The sequence below is a fragment of the Esox lucius genome, chromosome 17 (genome assembly GCF_011004845.1).
Source record: "Esox lucius isolate fEsoLuc1 chromosome 17, fEsoLuc1.pri, whole genome shotgun sequence".
Taxonomy (NCBI): Eukaryota; Metazoa; Chordata; class Actinopteri; order Esociformes; family Esocidae; genus Esox; species Esox lucius.
This window is the reverse complement of record NC_047585.1, coordinates 35,055,122-35,079,007: the sequence shown is the minus strand read 5'-3', so window position 1 is coordinate 35,079,007 and position 23,886 is coordinate 35,055,122. Positions and strand designations below refer to the sequence as shown.

Sequence of the window (23,886 nt, the reverse complement as noted above, 5' to 3'; positions counted from 1 at the left end):
TTAAGAGACCACTGCACCTTTTTTTTTCTTCCCTTTCCAGAAAAGTCAAAAAGGAAGGTTTTGAGTGAGGAACAAAAGGTTTAAAATTATGAGACCACTGCAAATTTAACGCTTCTGTTCCTCATTCAAAACTTTTCAACTTTTTTGGACAGGAAAGAAAAAGGTGCAGCTGTATATAATCTTTTGTAACAAAATGATCAATCTACCATTGCTATAATTCAATAGAACAGGGCTGCTCGATCCTGTTCCTGGAGATCTACCATTTAGTAGGTTTTCTCTCCAACCCCCGTTGTGACTAACCTGATTCATCCAGCTCATTACTAGAATCGGGTGTGCAAAATTTGGGTTGGAGTGAAAACCCACAGGGTGGTAGCTCTCCAGGTTCAAGATTGAGCAGCCCTGTCAAATAATAACTGGTTCAGTGAAAAGAAATCCAGTTGATTTCCTGTCTGTCTTAAGCCTCAAGGACCACATTAGGTGTGAAGATGTAAAACATTAGTTTGTCTGTTAAAAGGGAACGAGCTGAGCAACTTAATTTGTGGGTGAATACACTTTGACCTTCATTAAGAACACCTGCTCATTAAGACAAATAGCCAGATTTTCTTTTTTCGGTTCCAACTCAGTAAATAAAGCTTACATTACAATGGGGAAGATGGATGATCTTATCGACTTGGACTGTGGAATGATTTTTGGATGTCAGACTTGGATGTTTTCAGCTTCTCAGAAACAGTTGACCGCCTGGGAATTTCACACACTGACGGTCTCTAGAGTTTAAAAAGAAGGGTGCATTAAACAAAAGACACCCGGGGACTGGCGGTTATGTGGGTGACAACAACTTGTTAAAGAGAGAAGAGGAGAATGGCCAAACTCATTCATGGTGACAGAAGGGCCACAAAAACTCAAACTAGCATTCTTTTCAACAGTGCTGAACGGAATCACAGCGTAGTTGGGAAGCATTGTTCCTGACATTGTGTTTACCTTTATCACCACATACCACTCATTTTTAAATGGATACTTCCAGCAGGGCAATGCTCAATCTCATAAGGCACTACGCATCTCAAGATTGGCTCCCTAAACATGGCAGTGACTCAGATCTCAATCCAATGGAGTCCCCAGACTTTTATCCAACTGAGCACCTTAAATGGGAGATTCTCAAATAAATCTCCAATGAATTTGATGCTATCAGGTCTGCATGGAAAATCCCTATGGTATGTTCCCAACACATTTGGTTAACACCTTCATAATGATGATGATGATGTTCTTTCCGGCCGGGTCGCGGGGGCAGCAGTCTAAGCAGAGATGCCCAGACTTCCCTCTCCCTAGACACTTCCTCCATCTCTTCTGGGGGGACACCGAGGCGTTCCCAGGCCAGCCGGGAGATATAGTCCCTCCAGCGTGTCCTAGGTCTGCCCCGGGGTCTCCTCCCGGTGGGACGGGCCCGGAACACCTTCCCAGGAAGGCTTTCCAGAGGCATCCGAAAAAGATGCCCAAGCCACCTCAACTTACCCCTCTCGATGTGGAGGAGCAGCGGCTCTACTCTGAGCTCCTCCCGGGTGACCGAGCTTTTCACCCTATCTCTTAGGGATCGCCCAGCCACCCTGCGGGGAAAGCTCATTTCGGCCGCCTGTATCCAGGATCTTGTCCTTTCGGTCATGACCCAAAGCTCATGACCATAGGTGAGAGTAGGAACTCCTCCGCTTGTGGCAGGCACTCTCCACCAACCTGAAGTGGGCAAGCCACCCTTTTCCGACTGAGGACCATGGCCTCGGATTTGGAAGTACTGATTCTCATCCCCACCGCTTCACACTCGGCTGCAAACCGTCCCAGTGCATGCTGAAGGACCTGGCTTGAAGGGGCCAACACGACAACATCATCCGAAATGGTGTGGTCCCCAATCCTGACACCCTCCGGCCCCTGGCTGCGCCTAGAAATTCTGTCCATAAAAATTACGAACAGAACCGGCGACAAAGGGCAGCCCTGCCGGAATCCAACATGCACTGGGAACAAGTCTGACTTACTGCCGGCAATGCGGACCAAGCTCCTGCTTCGGTCGTACAGGGACCTGACAGCCCTTAGCAAAGGACCCAGGACCCCATATTCCCGAAGCACTCTCCACAGGATGCCGCAAGGGACACAGTCGAATGCCTTCTTCAAATCCCCAAAACACATGTGGATTGGTTGGGCAAACTCCCATGAACCCTCCAGCACCCCGTAGAGGGTACAGAGCTGGTCCAGTGTTCCATGGCCCGGATGAAAACCACACTGTTCCTCCTGAATCCGAGGTTCTACTATCGGCCGTATTCTCCTCTCCAGTACCCTGGCATAGACTTTCCCGGGGAGGCTGAGAAGTGTGATTCCCCCTATAGTTGGAACACACCCTCCGGTCCCCTTTCTTAAAAAGAGGGACCACCACCCCGGTCTGCCATCCCAGAGGCACTGTCCCTGACCACCACGCGATGTTGCACAGGCGTGTCAACCAAGACAGCCCCACACCATCCAGAGACTTCAGGTACTCAGGGCGGATCTCATCCACCCCCGGTGCCTATCCACCGAGGAGTTTCTTGACTACCTCTGTGACTTCAGCCCGGGTGATGGACGAGTCCACCTCTGAGCCCTCATCCTCTGCTTCCTCAATGGAAGACGTGGCGGCGGGATTGAGGAGATCCTCGAAGTACTCCTTCCACCGCCCGACGACATCCCCAGTTGAGGTCAACAGCTGCCCACCTCTACTGTAAACAGCGTTGGTAGGGCACTGTTTCCCTCTACTGAGGCGCCGGACGGTTTGCCAGAATCTCTTCGAGGCCAGCTGATAGTCCTTCTCCATGACCTCACCGAACTCCTCCCAGGCCTGTGTTTTTGCCTCCACAACCACTCGGGCTGCCGTCCGCTTGGCCTGCCGGTACCCGTCAGCTGCCTCAGGAGTCCCACAAGCCAACCAGGCCTGATAGGACTCCTTCAGCTTGACGGCATCCCTTACCTCCGGTGTCCACCACTGGGTTTGGGGATTGCCGCCTCGACAGGCACCGGAGACCTTACGGCCACTGCTCAGAGCGGCCGCTTCGACAATGGCGGTGGAGAACATGGTCCACTCAGACTCAATATCTCCAGTCTCCCTCGGGATCCAGTCGCAGCTCTGCCAGAGGTGGGAGTTAAAGATCTCTCTGACAGGAGACTCGGCCAGACGTTCCCAGCAGACCCTTACAGTACGCTTGGGCCTCCCGAGTCTGTCCAGCTTCCTCCCCCGCCATCGGATCCAACTCACTACCAGGTGGTGATCAGTTGACAGCTGCGCCCCTCTCTTCACCCGAGTGTCCAAGACATACGGCCGCAGGTCAGATGAAACGACAACAAAGTCGATCATCGACCTACGGCCTAGGGTGTCCTGGTGCCACGTGCACTGATGGACATCCTTATGCTTGAACATGGTGACTAGCACAGAAGTCCAATAACTGAACACCGCTCGGGTTCAGATCAGGGGGGCCGTTCCTCCAAATCACGCCCCTCCAGGTGTCACTGTCGTTCCCCACGTGAGCATTGAAGTCCCCCAGTAGAACGATAGAGTCCCCAGTCGGAGCACTTTCCAGCACCCCTCCCAGAGACTCCAAGATGGTCGGGTACTCTGCACTGCCGTTCGGCCCGTAGGCACAAACAACAGTGAGAGACCTATCCCCGACCCTCTCGTTCACCGGGGTAAACTCCAACACATGGCGGCAGAGCTGGGGAGCTATAAGCAAACACACACCAGCCCGCCGCCTCTCACCATGGGCAACTCCAGAGTGGTGAAGAGTCCATCCTCTCTCAAGGAGTGTGGTTCCAGATCCCAAGCTGTGCGTAGAGGTGATCCCGACTACCTCTAGTCGGAACCTCTCAACCTCACGCACGATCTCAGGCTCCTTCCCCGCCAGCGAGGTGACGTTCCATGTCCCTAAAGCTAGTTTCCGTGTCCAGGGATCAGGTTGTCTAGGCCCCCGCCTTCGACTGCCGCCCAATCCTCTCCGCACCGGCCCCTTATGGTCCCTCCTGCAGGTGGTGAGCCCTGGGGAAGGTGGCCCCACGTCGCTCCTTCGGGCTGAGCCCCGCCGGGCCCCATGGGGAAAGGCCCGGCCACCAGGCGCTCGCGTACGAGCCCCAACCCCGGGCCTGGCTCCAGGGTGGGGCCCCGGCTGGACCATACCGGGTGACGTCACGGACCTCAAGATCTTTCTCATCATTAAAGGGTTTTGAACCCTTAAGGGTTTACCGCCTTCAAAACATCTGTAAAAAAAATAATTGCCAGGATAAAAATACTGTCTGTCACATTGATTTACAGGTGTTTTGAAGCTCATTATCCAAATGTGAATAGCTCGGTAAGTATTGAGAATATTCTGACAGATTATTAAAAAGGCATGAATAGACCACTGTGGGTGAAATTTTTTACATAAATTGAAGAATGTCCCAAACATTTGAGGATTTAACCTATTTGGATGTCTCTCTCGGGACAGGCTTGTTGGCTAACCTAATGTATATGTCAGTAGCTAGGTTGCTAGGAATCACATTTACTCACAATAATGTGAAAATAAATATCAGTATATGAAGTAGTAAGATGTAAAATGTCTTAAAGGGTCACTAGAATCCTGCAAAGTTAAAAAGACTGAATTTAAGCAATAATATGTCTCCTCTTCCCTCACTGGGCAAGACTTGAATATCATTGTCCAGGGTGGTTTAGGTTGAGGGCATAGTACAGTGATTGAGTAAAGCGAGCATAAGGAGACTACACTGTGTGCACAATTAGGCAAGACTAATGTAATGAGGGAGGGTGTGGCAACAGTGAATAACACCTTATATCAAGGTGTGCGTAATTATTAGGCAGCTTCATGACCTCAGGTAAAATGGGCCAAATAAGAGATTTAACTGACAATGAAAATGTATAAATTGTAAAATGCCTTTCAGACGGATTCAACACTTTTGAAATAGCTAAACTATTGAGGCATGGCCACCGGACACTCAAAGGTTTTGTTGCGAAAAATCAACTTGGGTGCAAAAAATTTATGGAGAAGAAAAGATGCAGATGAACTGCAAAAGACTTAAGACGAATTAAACATGAAGCTACCAGGAACCCATTATCCAGTGACATCATTTTCCAGAACTGCAACCTACCTGGAGTGTCCAGAAGTACAAGGTGTCAAGTGCTCAGAGACATGGCCAAGGTCAAGGCTGAAAGAAGACCACCACTGAATAAGATTCACACGTTTAAGCGTATAGATCGGGCCAAGAAATAACCGAAGAAAGATTTTTCAAAGGTTTTATGGACAGATGAAATGAGAATGACTCTTGATGGACCAAATGGATGGGCCTGTGGCCATCACTAATAGACACAGGGCACAACTTTGAGTCAGGTGCCAGCAAGGTAGAGGAGGAGTGCTGATATGGGCTGCTATCATTAAGGAATAGATAGTTGGTCCTTTTTGGGTTGAAGATGGACTGAAACTCAACTCCCATACCTACTGCCAGTTTCTGAAAGATACTTTCTTCAAGCAGTGGTACAGGAAGAAGTCCTCAGCATTCAAGAAGGCAATGTTATTTATGCAGGACAAAGCTCCATCACATGCATCCAAGTACTCCACTGCTTGGCTAGCAAGCAAGGGCCTCAAAGATGCCCGAATAATTACTTGGCCCCCTTCCTTACCTGACTTCAATCCTATTGAGAACTTGTGGACCCATCTCAAATGTGAGATTTACACTCAGCGAGAACTGCATTTGGGAAGCTGTGGTTGCTGCTTCAGCGAAAGTTGATTGTGAACAGATCAAGAAATTGACAGACTGCATGGGTGGAAGGCTCATGGCAGTTATTGAAAAGATGGGTGACTATATCGGTCACTGAAACGCCAGAAATGTTATTTAATTTTCATTTTGTGTTGCTTATTTTGCACTTACTTAAAAAATATAGAATAAACAAGTGAGTTGGATGAATTATTTTTTGATAATTCTGCACACCAACTGCTATAATAATTGTTCACACTAAACATCCAGGTTTGAGGTTCAATATTTTGGATTGACTAAGAGCATTGCGAGTATTCAACAATAAAATAAATCTTGAGGAATACGATTTGCCTAATAATTGTGCACGCAGGTGGTATAGCTGCCCATTTGTCTTGGCAAAATGCCTCCAGGTCACGCAAGGTCTTTGGTCGTCTTGCATGAACTCCCCAGAGTGGCTCAATGGTATTAAGGTCAGGAGACTGTGATGGCCACTCCAGAACCTTCACCTTTTTCTGCTGTAACCACTGGAGGATCAACTTTGTGCTTAGGGTCATTGTCGTGCTGGAAAGTCCAAGAGCGTCCCATGCGCAGCTTTGCTGCAGAAGAATGCAAATTGTCTGCCAGTGTTTTCTGATAAAATGCTGCATTCATCTTTCCATCAAATTTCACAAGATACCCTGTGCCTTCAGAGCTTACACACACCCAAAACATCAGTGAGCCACCACCATGCTTCACAGTGGGGATGGTATTCTGTTCACTATAAGCCTTGTTGACCCCTCTCCAAACATAGCTCTTATGGTTGTGACCATGAATCTCTATTTAGTCTCGTCACTCCAAAATACAGTGTGCCAGAAGCTGTGAGGCGTGTCAGGGTGTTGTCAGGCATATTGTAACTGGGCATTTCTGTGGCATTGGTGCAGTAAAGGCTTCTTTCTGGCAACTCGACCATGCTGCTCATCTTTGTTCAAGTTTTGTCATTTTGTACTCCTTGAAACAACCACACCGTCTTTTTCCAGAGCAGCATGTATTTCTCCTGAGGTTACCTGTGGGTTTTTCTTTGTATCCCGAACAGTGCTTCTGGCAGTTTTGGCTGAAATCTTTCTTGGTCTTCCTGACCTTGGCTTGAGGTCAAGAGATCCCTGTGTTTTCCACTTCTTAATAAGTGATTGAACAGTACTGACTGGCATTTGCATGGCTTTGGATATCTTTTTATATCCTTTTCCATCTTTATAAAGTTCCATTACCTTGTTACACAGGTATTTTGACAGTTCTTTTCTGCTCCCCATGGCTCAGTATCTATTCTGCTTAGTGCATCCACGTGAGAGCTAACAAACACATTGACTATTTATTCACAAACACTAATTGCAATTGAAAAAGCCAGCTTTAATTTCTCTTTTCACCGGTGTGTGTCACCTTGTGTATGTAAGGCCAAACATTCAAGTGTATGTAAACTTTTGATCAAGGCCATTTGGATGATTTCTGTTATTTTGATTTAAAACAGAGCCAAACAACTATATGATAATAAATGGCTTCATATTATCATTATCCTTAAATAAAAGACATGCATAATCAGTCATATTTTCAAAATCAATGCAAAAATCTCTGTCTGCCAGGGTTTGCAAACTTATGAGCTCAACTGTACCTCAGGGATATGCAAGCAAACATTTATTTATGTAGCACAATTCATACATGGAAGCAATTCAATTTGCTTTACCAAGAAAAAGAAAACATATAAAAATACAAGAGCATCAAAACAAATACTCAAATGAAAACAACATAAAAGCATAATAATAAAAAATAGAATAAGAAAATATAAAAATAATAAAAACTGGATAGAAAAAATAGGAAGCTATAAATTCTGTAAGGCTAAACAGTGTGGTTAAGTGATCAATCATAGACACGTGAAAAGAGAAGTGTTTTTAACCTGGATTTAAACATTTATACATTTTGGGGCACGTCTAAGATCTTCTGGTAGTTTATTCTAGTTGTGTACAGCATAACTGCTAAACACAGCTTATCCATGTTTAGTTTGGGCTCTACTAGCTGACCTGTGTTCATGGATCAAAGAGCCCTGCTCGGTTTATATTCTTCAAACATGTCAGAAATGTATTCGGGTCCTAAACCATTCATAGATTTATAAACTAAAAGCACCAGTTTAAAATCTATTCTGTAACTGATTGGAAGCCAGTGCAAAGATTTAAGAACCCGGAGTGATGTGCTCTGTTCTCTTGTTCCTGATTAGCATTCTAGCAGAAGCATTCTGAATGAGCTGCAGCTGTTTTACAGTCCTTTTGGGGAGTCCAGTTAAGAGGCCATTACAGTAGTGAACCCTACTAGAGTGAAAAGCGTGGATGAGCTTCTCTTGGTCTTTTTGGGACACAAGCCTTTGATTCTCTCAATTTTTTTAAGATGATAGAATGCTGTTATGGTGACCGCTTTGATATGACTGTTAAATGTGAGGTCTATCAGAACACCTAGATTACGCACTGGATCCATGGTTTTAAGGGCCAGAGAATCCAGCTCTTTACTAATACTTGTTCTTTTATTGTTTTGCCAAACACAATAATCTCTGTTTTATTTTGGTTTAATTGTAGACACTTTTGGTTCATCCAGGTATTTATGTGCTTTATACAGTGACCCAGAGAGTCTATTGAGCTGTTGTCATACGGTTCAAGAGCCATATATATTTGAGTATCATCGGCATAGCTGTGGTAGTTAATGTTGTTCTGTAGAATCTGGCCCAGAGGTAGCATATAGAGATTGAACAGAAGTGGTCCAAGAACTGATCCCTGGGGAACTCCGCATGTCATAGCCACCCTATCAGATTCACAATTACCAATGGTGACAAAGTAACTCCGGCCATCTAGATAAGATCTGAACCAATCAAGGACTGTCCCGGAGAGTCCTACCCAAAGTCCTACCCAGCCTATCTATAAGTGTTCTATGATCTACAGTGTCAAATGCTGCACTAAGATCTAATAGAACCAGAACTGTTATTTTATCTGAATCAGTATTCAGCCGTATATCATTTAAAACTTTAATACGGGCCGTTAAGTACTGTGGTGAGGTCGGAAGCCTGACTGAAATTTGTGTAAGAGACCGCTTGAGGTCACAAAGTGGTTAGTCAAACGTAAGGGCTGGCATCTGCCAGTCCCAGACAGTGGCACTTTCGGCATAGAAATTAGATTAAACACAACCTGACTGTGTTGTCCGTTATGTTCCTTTTCACTTCCCAGTGAAACCTAACCTTTTGCTCAAATGACAAGATGATGATTAGATTACCCCTTGTTCCATCTGGCTCTCCCTCTCCAGGTGCCAGGGGAGAATTGTCGCTGTGCCGTGGGAAGTATTCTGAGCGAGGGTGATGCTAGACCAAGTGAGGAGCTCCTACACCTCTATGAGAAGTTTGGTTTCCGGGTCTTCAGCTTTCCAGAGGTCACCCACGTCGTTAGTGCATCCTTTCCTCACAGGACACCCTTGTCCATCCTCTTTGGGGTGCAGAAAGTGTACCCCCAATTGGACACCTACATCAAGGTTCAGTATAAATTACTTCATCCCTTTCTGTGCTGTCCTCTCTTTGATCCTATTGATCCTTAGCTATACCGCTGTAAATCCAAAAAAAACAATCCATACCCTAGGCCAGGGCTATTCAAATCTGATCCTGGAGGGCCGAAACACTTCTGGTTTTTGGTTCTACCAGCTAGTTGATTGCCTTGACGTGGCATCTGAGGTCTGAATCAGTCCCATATTATTAGTAGAGGATAAAGACAGAAATGTTATGACCCTCAAGGAACAGGATTGAATAGCTCTGCCCTGGTCCATGTTTATTCAAGCCCTCTGCCCAACACATTCTTGCCCTCACGTATACCTAAGATTTGCAGAGATTGAGTACTTTTATCCACTGATTGGGTACAGCAGCAGTCCTGGAGCTTCTGGAGAAGTGAGTCATTGCAGTTTGAGTTAAAGGTTTATCAAGGTTTAATTATGCTGCATTCTGGTGCAGGTGGCTTCACCATGGGCATCCCCAGTTGCAACATTAAGCTCCTGGTAAAGGTGTGTGTGTGTGTTGAGGGGGGGGAGGCCATCTGCCTGGTTCTGCTAAAGCCTGGCCAGCTTCCCAAAGTTGCTTTGTAATTTCCTCTTCTCAATGTAGGCCTGTGTTGAGATGGTCCGGTCAAAATATTATAAAAAGTATAATTATTTAAGTGCACAATACTACTCCCCCATCTTAAAAAACTTTTGAGCCTGAAATGTTCAAAGTCCTCACAGCCCTCTTATTGTTTGAGACAAAAATATCAAGTGATAAAGAACATGTCCTACACGTCTTCCATTTGGCAGGGAGGAAATCTTATTATTTGAGACAAAAAGATCAAGTGATAAAGAACATGTCCTATACGTCTTCCATTTGGCAGGGAGGAAATGTTGCTCTTTTAAACCAAATTTCTTGCAATTCTTCAAAGGTTCCTAACTTTTCGAGTCGGTGGCACCAGCCCTTGATTGGGTCGCACCCCCACCATATAATCTTCAGTGTCGTACAATCAATATCATGGGAGTATTCATCTTATGTAATCATGATAAAGTCATTAAATATTGTAACTTCATGGTTGGTGGTATTGATGTTAGTATGACAATAAATGAAAACAACTATGAAGGTGACTGACGTTTGGCTTGCTCCAGCTCAGTTTATTATCTGGGCAGAATTGCATTTGTCTGAAGTTAGTGATCAGCACTTTCCTTAGGGGCAATGCCATATTAAAACAAACTAAATAGAATTTTTCAAAGAGCAAGACACACTAAATACATAATTATAGAAGCAAAATATGTATTTGTATTAAGCTGCTTTGTGGAACTATGCTGTAGGAATGTAAACAGAACCACATTCATATGCCAGGTACACATTAGGCCTACCCAGAATTTTAGTTAGTGTATTGGTGCCCGTTTTTATGGCAGACAACAAATAGGGACATAATTCACAAACATACCAAGTTGACATACTTTTATATACAATGGGTGGTAAGCAGAAAATATAACAGGACATGACAGGTGAATATCTTGTCAGTTTATTTACAGTTGATGACTTACTGATTTATATTTCCAAAACATGCATCTATATAGTTGCTGAGAGATGACAGATGTTTTGGTGCAGTAAAGAGCATGTTGTTAACAGGGGTTAACAGTTTGGATGTGGCGTAATCCTGTTAATTATGAACAGATTGCCAGTTGATCAGGTCCACATGGACTAGGAAAGAAACTGTTAATGTTACTTGAGTATTGATTGACCGGCCCTCCTCCAAAAGGATGTTGTGTGGAATAGGGCAGCAGTGATCTTCCTTAGCCTGGAGTAATATAGGACCTAGATGGAGGGCAGGTGGCAACCATTGACAATTTATGTGGATCGTACATGCATTCTATTTGACCTCTTCTGTGAACAGACCCTGACCTTAACCTGGGAGGGATGGAGGACATACTCAATGGTTGAGGTGTATATCCAGTTGTCTGGTTTTACTGTATGCCTTTTTAGTGATCTGAAAATGTGGGAGATGGTTCCTATAAAGTTGTATGATTCTGTCAGCCAAACTGTTAATCCCAAGGGGGAGGGGTGGGAGATGTTTCCTTAAGTCAACCACCACCTCCACGATTTTGTCTGTATTGAGGTCGAAATACATGGTGAGTGTGGCCGACCAATGATATTCTTTGCCTTCACTCTCACTTCCTTTAGGATAACTTATTTTTTTTATATACTAGTGGAATCCCGACTCTATGGATGGTAAATAATTTTTCTTGCAAATACAAAATGTGTTAGGCCGTGATAGGCATGATTTTTTAGTCTATTCTGTACTTTACTGTTAATGTCGGGCTTCCGAATTTCAGATTGACGGTGCATTCCAGCACTCTTGATAATTCTATTTTTCAATTACTGTGGGGGTCAAAGTGACTGTCAGCTTTAATTTGAGTTTATTTTGATACATGTCAGATGTAAAATTTAGAAATTAATGTGCATAGTCCTCCCATTTTAGTGTAACTTGGGTGTCTTCCCTGATGATGGTCTGCCAGTACCTTACTGTACTGTATGCTATCTCTAGGGTCTTGCTTGATCCAGTACCTTTTTGCCTACAGTCTTGTGTAGGCGCTTCATTGCAGAAATCAGGATGTTATGCCTGCCGTGTGACAGCAATTCATGGATTTACCTGCTTTCCAAAAATAAACTAAGTGAAGTGCCCTACTAGAATTTGTATCTTGCACAGATGCAACTACATCCTTCTTGGAAGTGTCGTTTTCATTCTACACGTTAAACAATAACGTGACTTCTCCTCCCCTTCCCTTACTGAAAAAGACTGAAATTGTATAAGCCAATCCCGGGTGGTTCACGCTGGGGGAATAGTGCTGTGAGCGTCCTCAATCAGAGTATGAGGAGACAATTAAATCAATTCAAGAACGTTTAAATGAGGAATATCTCAAGCACTCTGACAAAAAGATTTGAAACATTAAGTTAAAATATTAACTACAAATGTCTTCTGGTCAGTGAGGCTTGCGTTCATGCTAGTAGCACAGGGCACATCTTGCTTATGATCCCTTTAAATGTCTTAGGCCATGGGTTTATTTGAATGATTATATATTGCATTTTATGACTGAATTAGCTTGCAGGTGCCCAATAATTTGCTAGAGAATGAGGTGACAAGGCCTCAGCTGTTGCTTCATCCTGCCTTACTTGGGCAATGCAGTTGTGAACCACCCATTCATTATCGCTTCACAGTTTCGATCAGCTGTAAAAACCCCTGAGAGTGAACGCAGGATGTATTGTGTCTCGGCAATCTGATGGAGTGCCTTAGATTTTTCCGCCACTTGGGAGGGATCCTCAAGCCAGTGAATCAAAGCACAATGGAGAGAAAGGATATAAACTTCTGGAAGGGGAGCAGTGGTGCAAAACGTTATAGCCCTGTAGTGTTTGACCATGACAGTATGACACACACACACACACACACACACAATGTAAGGAGGCAAGACAGTTGGTAGCCCTTTTGAACTACCCCCCTGTTCATAAACAAGCACAGCGTGCCCCAGGAAGCAGTTCAGCTCCCTTTGTCCTTTCATTACTCCTCCGCATTCAGTATCTAAGTTAATCCTCCTCCTATATGCGGTAACGCTCTTCAGGGCTACTTGATCTCCTCTTCACTGTGCGTGTGCGTGCGCCTGGCTTCCATCAAAACACTATAGAGTTAGTCTCTGGGGACTTGGGGATAGAGGGCTGACTGCGCTTAGTGAGCATGGCTGTGTACATGATGCTATCTCACAGCGTCAAATGCACCATTACGGTTTCATTACCTGACACAGCCCCTCTTCTAGGGATGTCCTTCAAGTGCAGACTCATCTTACTGGTGGTGCCAAGGGGGCATAGGGCAGCACAGTGCCAAGGGGGCATAGGGCAGCACAGTGCCAAGGGGGCATAGGGCAGCACAGTGCCAAGGGGGCATAGGGCAGCACAGTGCCAAGGGGGCATAGGGCAGCACAGTGCCAGAATTTCAGATTGACAGTGTATTCCAGCACTCCTTGATAATGAAACGTTTCAGTTACTATAGGGGTCAAAGTGAGTGTCAGCTTTAATTTGAGTTTATTTTTATCCATGTCAGATAAACAATTTTGAAAGGGTCTTGCTTGGTCCAACACCTTTTTGCCTTCAGTCTTGGGTAGGCTACTAGGGTTGCATAGGGAGGACCAGGGGCACTTAACTGCAGAAATCAGGATATTAGGCCTGTCGTTTCACAAAGTCAAGGTTTTAGTTGCTTCCCAAAAATAGACGATTTTGTGTGAAGTGACCGGGTAGAATTTCTATCTCACACAGATGCAGCTACATCCTTGCTTGGGAGTTTAATATTCAGTCTACCAGATTTAACAATTACATCAATTCAAAATGTATTTAATTAGGTGGATTTGACAGTGATTAACCCAAAAAGAGTCCTTAATGTCAAAGTGAAAATTAAATCTAGAGATTAATTAATTACAGAAAATAATTGATTGTATTCACCCCTGTAGTGATTATTTGGGGCACATTTGGCAGCAATTGTAGCCATGGGTCTATTTTGATACTTTTCTACCAGCTTTGCCACTCAAGTTTGGCTTTATTTTGGATGTTTGGGGTCATTGTCTTATTGGAAGATGAGTCCCAGGTCTCTTGCAGACTTCATCAGGTTTCTTTCAGGATTTCTCTGTACTTTGCTGCATTCATTTTGCCCTCTGTCTTCACAAGCTCTCCAGGCCTTGACCCAGAGAAGCATCCCCTTAATGATGCTGCCACCACCATGTATTAAGGTAGGGATTGTTTTCTTAGGATGATGCGCTTGTTCCAAACAGTGCTCAGCATTGATGCCAAAATGCTCTATATTGGTCTCATCAGATTGTAGAGTCTCCCACTTGCTTTCTGTAGTGGCCACTTTAGTGAAACATCTAGGCTGTTGTAGTATGCCCAGTGTCTCCCAGCTCAGCTGTGGAAGACAGTAAATCATTCAGAGTTGAGGCTTCCTGGTTGTCTCTCTGACAAGTGCACTTCTTGCCCAAACTCTGTTTTTAAGGATGGCCTGTTTTAGACACATTCACATATTTTATCATCTTTTTAATAACAGACTCAACTGTGCTCTTGTGGGATACTCAATACCTTAGGTTGTATCCTACCCATGATTGGTGATTTTGAAAAACCTTATTTCAGATTGGCTTTGAATGGTCCTTTGTTTTCATAATGTAGTATTTGTTAGGAATTGGAATGCCTTAATTGCAAACAGGTGGTCTCCATTCAGCTAATTACATGACTTAAACAGACAATTGATTTCACCACAACAAATATGGATAGCAAAGGAGGTGAATACTAATGCAATAAATTATTTTCAGTTTTATATTTGGAATTAATTTAGAGCAATTTGCTGATTTTATTTTTCACTTTGACATTATTGACTTTGTCAGTTGCAAAAAAAACTTGTGATTAAATTAATTCTGATTTCATGTTGTAACACAAGATGTGGGAAAGGCTGTGGGGACTGAATATTTTTGAGCCACTGTATTTTTTTTTGCGTAGTGCCTTTGCTTGTTTGATTATCCGTTAGATATGAGGATTATGTGTACAGCTGGGACATGTCCAATCTACGCCACATGCAGGGTGCTGTGTAGCAATCTAGATCCAGCTAAAACTTAATCTGTACTGTACTATAAGGGCAGATACTTTTTTGCTCCGGTTAAAGCAACCCTGCCCGGGTTAAAGCAACCCTGCCCGGGTTAAAGCAACCCTGCCCATTTTTCTGCAGCATCAATTCAAATATGAGCACGATTGAGATAACAACATAAAATAACTCCAAACAATATTATGTATTTTTAGACATTTGGCAGACAACATCTTAGTGACTTACACATTTTAGGTTAGTGGGGAGAACAAGTATTTGATACACTGCCGATTCTGCAGGTTTTCCCACTTACAAAGCATGTAGGTACTCTTCAACTGTGAGTGATGGAATCTAAAACAAAAATCCAGAAAATCACATTGTATGAATTTAAATAATTAATTAGCATTTTATTCCATGACAATTATTTGATACATCAAAAAAGCAGAACTTAATATTTGGTACAGAAACCTTTGTTTGCAATTACAGAGATCATATGTTTCCTCTAGTTCGTGACCATGTTTGCACACACTGCAGCAGGAATTTTGGCCCACTCCTCCATACAGACCTTCTCCAGATCCTTCAGGTTTCGGGGCTGTCGCTGGGCAATACGGACTTTCAGCTCCCTCCAAAGATTTTCTACTGGGTTCAGGTCTGGAGACTGTCTAGGCCACTCCAGGACCTTGAGATGCTTCTTACGGAGCCACTCCTTAGTTGCCCTGGCTGTGTGTTTCGGGTCGTTGTTATGCTGGAAGACCCAGCCACGACCAATCTTCAATGCTCTTACTGAGGAAAGGAGGTTGTTGGCCAAGATCTCGCGATACATGGCCCCATCCATCCTCCCTTCAATACGGTGCAGTCGTCCTGTCCCCTTTGCAGAAAAGGATCCCCAAAGAATGATGTTTCCACCTCCATGCTTCACGCTTGGGATGGTGTTCTTGTACTCATCCTTCTTCGTCCTCCAAACACGGCAAGTGGAGTTTAGACCAAAAAGCTCTATTTTTGTCTCATCAGACCACATTACCTTCTCCCATTCCTCTTTTGGATCATCCAGATGGTCATTGGCAAACTTCAGACGGGCCTGGACATGCGCTGGCTTGAGCAGGGGGACCTTGCGTGCGCTGCAGGATTTTAATCCATGATGGCGTAGTGTGTTACTAATGGTTTTCTTTGAGACTGTGGTCCCAGCTTTCTTCAGGTCATTGACCAGAGTCTGTTATATTAATGTCAACAGTATTGTTATGTCAGTATTGCAAACTAGACAACGATTAATCAACAACGATTAGAATATTATCATTTGATTAACTTTTAACCAGGTTAGCTAAGTAAGATGGCTTGATGCAGAGCTCTGGCCTATCCCTGTTTGCTGAGCATGTCTGTGGTGGCTGACACTCTGTGTCCCCAAGTGGTGAGACCTTTTCAGAAGAACTCATCAGTATTTTGCGTGGCTGGCCTGTCTTGCAAGAATTTGGTCTGACTGGCAGACAGGCACTGAGTGGACACCCTAGGGCAATGCTCACAGGAGGCCTGATATTTGGACACCACGACGATAGACCATTGACCTGTCCTGTTGTTTGCCATCTGAGTTTTTTGGGCTTTATCCAATCACAGATGAGTGACGACCCTAGTGTCTGGAGACAGGCGTTTGGGTGGATAGTAGCGTGGAAAGAAGGGGTGTTTGGGGACGATGGTGTTGACATTTACAGCAATCTGAGTGTTAGAGAAACTCAGGCGACAGAATTTTTTGTGCCTGAGGCACCAACATTGCCTGTCAGCAGCACATAAGGGGACAGAGTTCAATTTAAAATTGATTTTTTTTATTTTATTTAATAAAATAGTCACAGTTGAATTCTTGTTGTCTACTGTTTTGCTGCATACTGCCTTCCACAATTAACCTAAATTGGTGCCTAATAGAAGCTTTTATTTTGCTTTCCATTAATTATTGCTGCTAATACTAAATGGTAAAACATTTTTGCTTTGAATAATAAAGAATAAAATAATGAACACATGCATACCAGCATTGTTTTGACATTATATGCAAACATATTTTGAAAGTGGCTCTGGTGGCCTCGGAGCCATATCTTTGTTTAAATGTCCATCTTTAGTATATAGATGTACTGTTTATTCTTGTCCAATCTCTTTTTTTTTAGCACTGTGGTATCAGATGGCTGCCACAGAGTGACTTATTGCCTGCTTTTTGGCGCCATCTAGGCTATACCTGATAGAGAGCTACCTTCATGAATATATAGGAACCCGATTCTTCTTTTCATTTTGGGATCGATATGCAATCCCAGCAGTGGGCTTCTGTAAGAGTGCATAGTAAGTACCTAAAGAGCTTTTTTTTTTTTTTTTACAATATCTTAGTAACAACACTTACCAGCATTTTATCAAAATAGGTAACATAATCCATAATAATATTACAATTGGCAGGCTGCCACTGTCTCTTAGTAGTGGACAAGCCATCTGGAGCACCGGGGAGAAATCCCAGGGGGCCTGTCAAATTGTGGGCCACTAGTCTGCAGGCCAGATATAAAATTGTGTCTTTTTTGGGCCAGGCCGACGTCTTGACCAGGGCAAGTATTTGAGGCTTCCTTGGCCGGCCCACCTGATCGTCTCTGACTCCCTCCGGCCCCTGGGTCCCTTCCTCTCCTGGCAGGGTCTCACTGCCAGCCTTCCCCTTCCCCACCTCGCCTTCTACTAGCGTGAGAAAAGTATCCCAAGTGGTATGCAAAGTAGACGAAAGGCCTTTTCACACGACTCGCATCCTCGCAAATCCTCTTGTCTATTTATATATAGACAATTTAGTAAATATAGTTTTTTAAATGGTTTTGCATACAAAAGGATAGTGCTGTTTATATGACCTCAAACAAGTCACTTCTGGCATGGAAAGGATCTCATGTAACATATTGAGGTATTTTGGGGTATTTTTCAACCATGTCAACATTGACTGTAATAATCTGAGGGGGAAAACCTTGTCAGATTTAAACCTGTGCTTTGTGACCATAGACTGCAGCTTAGAACACTTGACCCACCCTAGGCTACCCACCTAATGTCTGCAAATGGATTTCTAAGTAAATCTGCTAACTGACTAAAATGTGAATGTAAAGAAATTAGTCCTGCCCAGACCTTTAGTTTGTGACTCATTGCTGGCAGTGTTTATTAGCCTAGGTAGTCAGCCAATGGCTCATGAACAGCTGGTAGTCCGCGGGGCCTGTGGAACAGGGGGGATCAGTTGTAAATGTCAGTAAAGGACATTGACGAAATAGAAAAGATGGAGTATGATTGTGAGATAGAGGAATGGAGGATATAATAGAAGGGGCACAGTGGCCTGGACTTGCTTTTAAACAAGGTCTTGTCTTGGCCTGCCCTTCAGCTCTGGGTTTCCAGGTTCAGATCAGTTGTATGAGCCTACTACTAAATTGGGAAGCCACATACCAGACAACTGGGGTATATTTCTGAGCAGTCACACAATTTGAGCCTGTTCTGGGGTTGACCAGTTGGCAGGTGAAAATGTTCTTGTTGTGCAACTTCACTGCAAGTAATTACAACAGTAATTATAGTGTATTAACAATTGGCCTATCACTTTTCAACAGGAACAGGAATAGTAAAATAAAATATACATTATGCTCACATTCACAATTCTGAACCCTAGACAGAGGAAGCACTTTTCCATTAAGAATTTGCTATCGCCTAACAGTATGTTGTTTGTATGATGTTTCCTTGTGCATTGACCAAAAACTTTTACTTTCTTTACATTGGGAATGAGTCATTCCTCGAGAGGAATTAGTCAGAAGAAATGTTTAAAATGGGAACTAATAAGATGAGCCTATTAGTCATCTCTCTGAGCGTCTTAGTGTTCAAAAGAGATGGAACAGATTGGTGCATTTCCTTCTATAACCATTCTCTGGTTTTTCACCATGTGTCTGTGTATGTGTACATTAGTGGGAGTATGCATTGTTTTTTGTTTAGATTTTTCAATTTTATTCCCACTTTGTTTGGAAAAACTGCAGTATGTATTAGAAATGTCTTAAGTTAGATTTTGGTGGGCTTTTTTAAGGAATTTTACTGAACTGATGGCTGGACAATATCGTACAACAAGCAAACAAAAAGGCAATAGCAGCAAATACAGTAACCAACGTCTTGAATCTCGCCATTCTATGTTAACATTCCATTTACAAATACCCCTCCACAGCTTCATAGATACAAATACCCTAGTAAACAACCAACAGCAATGTGGAAGCAGAATTACATGAAAAAGATTTTGTGCTTTTTCAAGCTATGGAAATAAAGGTTTCAACTATCAACTATTCAATAGAATGAGGCTAAGGAGAAATAGTTGGTTGACATTTAAGCATTAGTTTTTTGGTGATATAGCAGATATACTTAGTTGTATGATTTACTTAGAAGTCTGAATATTTCTAAAATGTTATAATGGGGGGAAAATGTTTGATCCCCTCCTGATTTTGCAATGAGTTTATTATTTCAGATATCTTTTCAGAAGACAAACATTTTAAAGTGTGTGTGTGTGTGTGTGTGTGTGCTGTATACATACACACACACACACACACACACTTTTTAAAATGTTTGTCTTCTGAAAAGATGTCTTAATTAATTTTTTGTATGTTTGCCCACTGACAAAGAAATGATCAGTCTATAAATGTATTGGTAGGTTTATTTGAACAGTGAGAGGCAGAATAACAACAAACAAAAATCCAGAAAAACGCATGTCAAATGAATTGATTTGCCTTTTAATGAGTGAAATAAGTGTTCGACCCCTCTGCAAAACATTACTTACTTACTTATTTAGTACTTGGTGGCAAAACCCTTGATTGCAATCAGAGGTCAGACGTTTCTTGTAGTTGGTCACCAGGTTTGCACAGGGATTTTGATCTTCTCCAATTCATTGAGGTTTCGAGGCTGACATTTGGCAACACGAACCTTCAACTCTCTCCACAGATTTTCTATGGGATTAAGGTCTGGACACTGGCAAGGCCACTCTAGGACCTTAATGTGCTTCTTCTTGAGCCACTCCTTTGTTGCCTTGGCTGTATGTTTTGGGTCATTGTCATGCTGGAATACCCATTCACGACTCATTTTCAATGCCCTGGCTGAGGGAAGGAGGTTCTCACCCAAGATTTGATGGTCCATCGTCCCTTTGATGCGGTGAAGTTGTGCTGTCCCCTTAGCAGAAAAACACCCCCAAAGCATAACGTTTCCACCTCCACCTTTGACGGTGGGGATGGTGTCTTGGGTTCATAGGCAGCGTTCCTCCTCCTCCAAACACGGCAAGTTAAGTTGATGCCAAAGAGCTCGATTTTGGTCTCATCTGCCCACAGCACTTTCACCCAGTTCTCCTCTGAATCATTCAGATGTTCATTTGCAAACTTCAGATGGGTCTGTACATGTGCTTTCTTGAGCAGGGGGACCTTGCGGGCGCTGCAGGATTTCAGTCCTTCACACTATAGTGTGTTACCAATTGTTTTCCTGGTGATTATGGTCCTAGCTGCCTTGAGATCATTGGTAAGATCCTCCCGTGTAGTTCTGGGCTGATTCCTCACCATTCTCATGATCATTGCAACTCCATGAGGTGAGATCTTGCATGGAGCCCCAGACCGAGGGAGACTGACAGTTCTTTTGTGTTTCTTCCATTTGCAAATAATCACACCAACTGTTGTCACCTTCTCACCAAGCTGCTTGGCGATGGTCTTGTTTGTAGCCCATTCCAGCCTTGTCTAGGTCTACAATCTTGTCCCTGACGTCGTTGTACAGCTCTTTGTTCTTGGCCATGGTGGAGAGTTTGGAATCTGATTGATTGTTTCTCTGGACAGGTGTCTTTTATACAGGTAACAAGCTGACATTAGGAACACTCCCTTTAAGAGTGTGCTCCTGAGTGGTACCCACCGGGTACCACTCATCTCCACTACAAATAGGAAAAAGAGGCTACAATTTGCACAAGCTCACCAAAATTGGACAGTTGAAGACTGGAAGAATGTTGCCTGGTCTGATGAGTCTCGATTTCTGTTGAGACATTCAGATGGTAGAGTCAGAATTTGGCGTAAACAGAATGAGAACATGGATCCATCATGCCTTGTTACCACTGTGCAGGCTGGTGGTGGTGGTGGTGTAATGGTGTGGGGGATGTTTTCTTGGCACACTTTAGGCCCCTTAGTGCCAATTGGGCATCGTTTCAATGCCACGGCCTACCTGAGCATTGTTTCTGACCATGTCCATCCCTTTATGACCACCATGTACCCATCCTCTGATGGCTACTTCCAGCAGGATAATGCACCATGTCACAAAGCATGGTGCTTGAACATGACAATGGGTTCACTGTACTGAAAAGGCCCCCACAGTCACCAGATCTCATCTTTGGGATGTGGTGGAACGGGAGCTTCGTGCCCTGGATGTGCATCCCACAAATCTCCATCAACTGCAAGATGCTATCCTATCAATATGGGCCAACATTTCTAAAGAATGCTTTCAGCACCTTGTTGAATCAATGCCACATAGAATTAAGGCAGTTCTGAAGGCGAAAGGGGGTCAAACACAGTATTAGTATGGTGTTCCTAATAATCCTTTAGGTGAGTGTATATAAGCCTATATGTAATAATTTGTACCGGACCGATTAAGTGGAGCCAGCCAAGAAGAATGAATATCTGACTGACCGCCTACCCTTTAAATAGCATTAGGGTTATGACTATTCCAAGTAGTTATTCAACTGTTTTTGTATGGACGACCATCTACAGTAATCTTTGTACAAGAGTACACTTTAGTTCCGTTCTGCTGTTCACATTATTTCAGCAAAATTGTAATGACTTTGATAAAAGTTGCGTAGTGCTTAAAGACCATATAGAAAACCATGGATCGAAACCAGCCAGGGACAACAACGTTCATTCATTCTAATCGCGGGCCAGCTGAACTTTGCTTGCCTGGTTCCTTTTTTGGTTTAGATTAGTTAAGGACACTGCTAAAGAAATGTGAAGCATTCACCAATGTCTGTATTCCCTAGGTCAGAGCTGTACTATGAGCGGAACGCGCACACCCCCACACACACGCACACACAATCTTACCAAGTGCTCAAACATGACTTTTGTTATCCAGCCAAACAGACTTCACAGACATTTGTTAGTGCTAAATGTCAGATTTTAATATGATTGATCCAATGTAGATTTTGTACCAGGCAGCTGTCACTCAGAATTAATATAAGGTGGGATGCGTGCACTGGCATATTTCCTGCTCTTTTACTGAGGAAATAGAGAGCCATTACTGTATGGCCAAAATAATTGTTTTTAAGTTACGATTGCTGATGTTTGTTGAGGGTGTTTAAGAATAGAAGATGAGTGAATGTGGATGTGAAAATTTTTTAATTAACCAGCCTGAAAACATTGACAAGAGACTGGTAATTTTTGTTTATTTAGATTTCCAACAGTTGACACCATGGCAACACTAGTCATACTGTGGTCACTTAAAGAAGAACAAACAAACAAAAAAAGTATATTTACATATTTCGTTAAAATATACAAATTGACACTACAGACAAGAATATAAACAGAGTAAAAATAATAACAACAGCATTCTTCCATGTCATGGGATGAATGATTGTCTGTTTTTCTCGCCATACTTCTCCGTCTTTTGCCCACTCTGAGAATTTTGTGTTAATCAGCCTTCACACCCAGAACATTAGTTGGAAATGTCAGCTTTCGGGGGAAAGTTTTTTGTCACTTTAATGGATTTCTGTCGTAGGCATTCTGGAGGATTCGTTTTTGAGATTAGACAGAGCTCCCTCTTCACCCATGACTGTGTTCCTTTACACAGCTCCAACACCATGGTCAAGTTTGCAGACGACACCACGGTGGTAGGCCTGATCAGTGACAATGATGAGTCAGCCTACAAGGAGGAGGTTAAGTGCCTGGCGGCATGGTGCGCTGACCCCAACCTGGCCCTCAACGCAAAGAAAACCAAGGAGCTCGTAGATTACAGGAAGTCTAAAGGCTGCAGTCGCACCCCTGTTCTCTTCAATGGCACTGAGGTAGAGCATGAGTCCAGCTTCAAATTCCTGGGTGTCCACATCTCCGAAGACCTCTCATGGACCCTTAACACCTCAGCTCTTGTCAAAAAGGCTGAAGAAGGCCCGCCTGTCCTCCAAGATCGCTGCACAATCAAGAGCATTCTGATTAACTGCGCCACAGTGTGGTTTAGCGGTTGCTCCGTAACTGACCGGCAGGCCCAGCAACGGGTGGTGAAAACCGCCCAGCTCCCAGCCATCATAGACCTCCAGCACAAGCGATGTCTGCACAGGGCGCGTGGCATCATCAGGGACCCTTCACATCCAGACCACAAACTGTTTCCCCTTCTACAGGTGGTACCGGTCTCTTCGTTCCCGCGCCAGCAGGCTCAGGAACAGTAGTAATTGGCCTAACTATAAACATTATTTTATAAACAACCAGTGTGTCAAATGGAACATATGTAGGTATTTTGATATTTTGAGTTGATAATAATCTATGAATTATATAATAATTTACTGGGTGTCTTATTTCACACACACACGTTTTAATGTATTCATGTGTGAATTCAAAATGTTTTGTCTAAAGGGATTAGCCATTTTCATAAAAAAAAAATTGCAGAGATTCTGTGGCAAATAAGATTTAAAGATTTGTTGAAGCACAGATTTAAAGATTTTCTGAACCTTGAAGACTCTGGGATTTGATCTTCCAATTTTTTTTGTTTTGCTAATGCTTGAAGTGCTGGGCTGCTCTGACCACTGGGTTACTTGCAGCCCAGAATGCCATGCATTTCGCACATATTCGTACAAATTAGTTTGTTTTGTTAATGTGAAACTAGAACAACCTTTTTCATTGTGAGTCCTACAGAAAAAAATATATTGTACCTGGGAGATCCCTAGAACCCCTGAGCCTCGTTCTTATTCAAAAAGAACATTTATTGTTTTTTAGAATATCGTCTGGGTTCCGTCTTCTAGTTTCCCCCTATTGCAATAGCAATTTAG

The 23,886-nt window shown here is 43.4% G+C and overlaps 1 protein-coding gene across 1 annotated transcript in view; it reads left to right on the top strand.

Annotated features, from left to right (window-relative positions):
- The window catches only part of LOC105016917 (testis expressed 264, ER-phagy receptor), a 63,197-nt gene that overhangs the window by 8,710 nt on the left and 30,601 nt on the right, over window positions 1-23,886 (top strand). Inside the window, exon 2 of the mRNA XM_010881085.4 lies at window positions 9,052-9,273. Coding sequence (XP_010879387.1) covers window positions 9,052-9,273 — 222 coding nt within the window. The remainder of the gene's footprint in view (window positions 1-9,051; window positions 9,274-23,886) is intronic.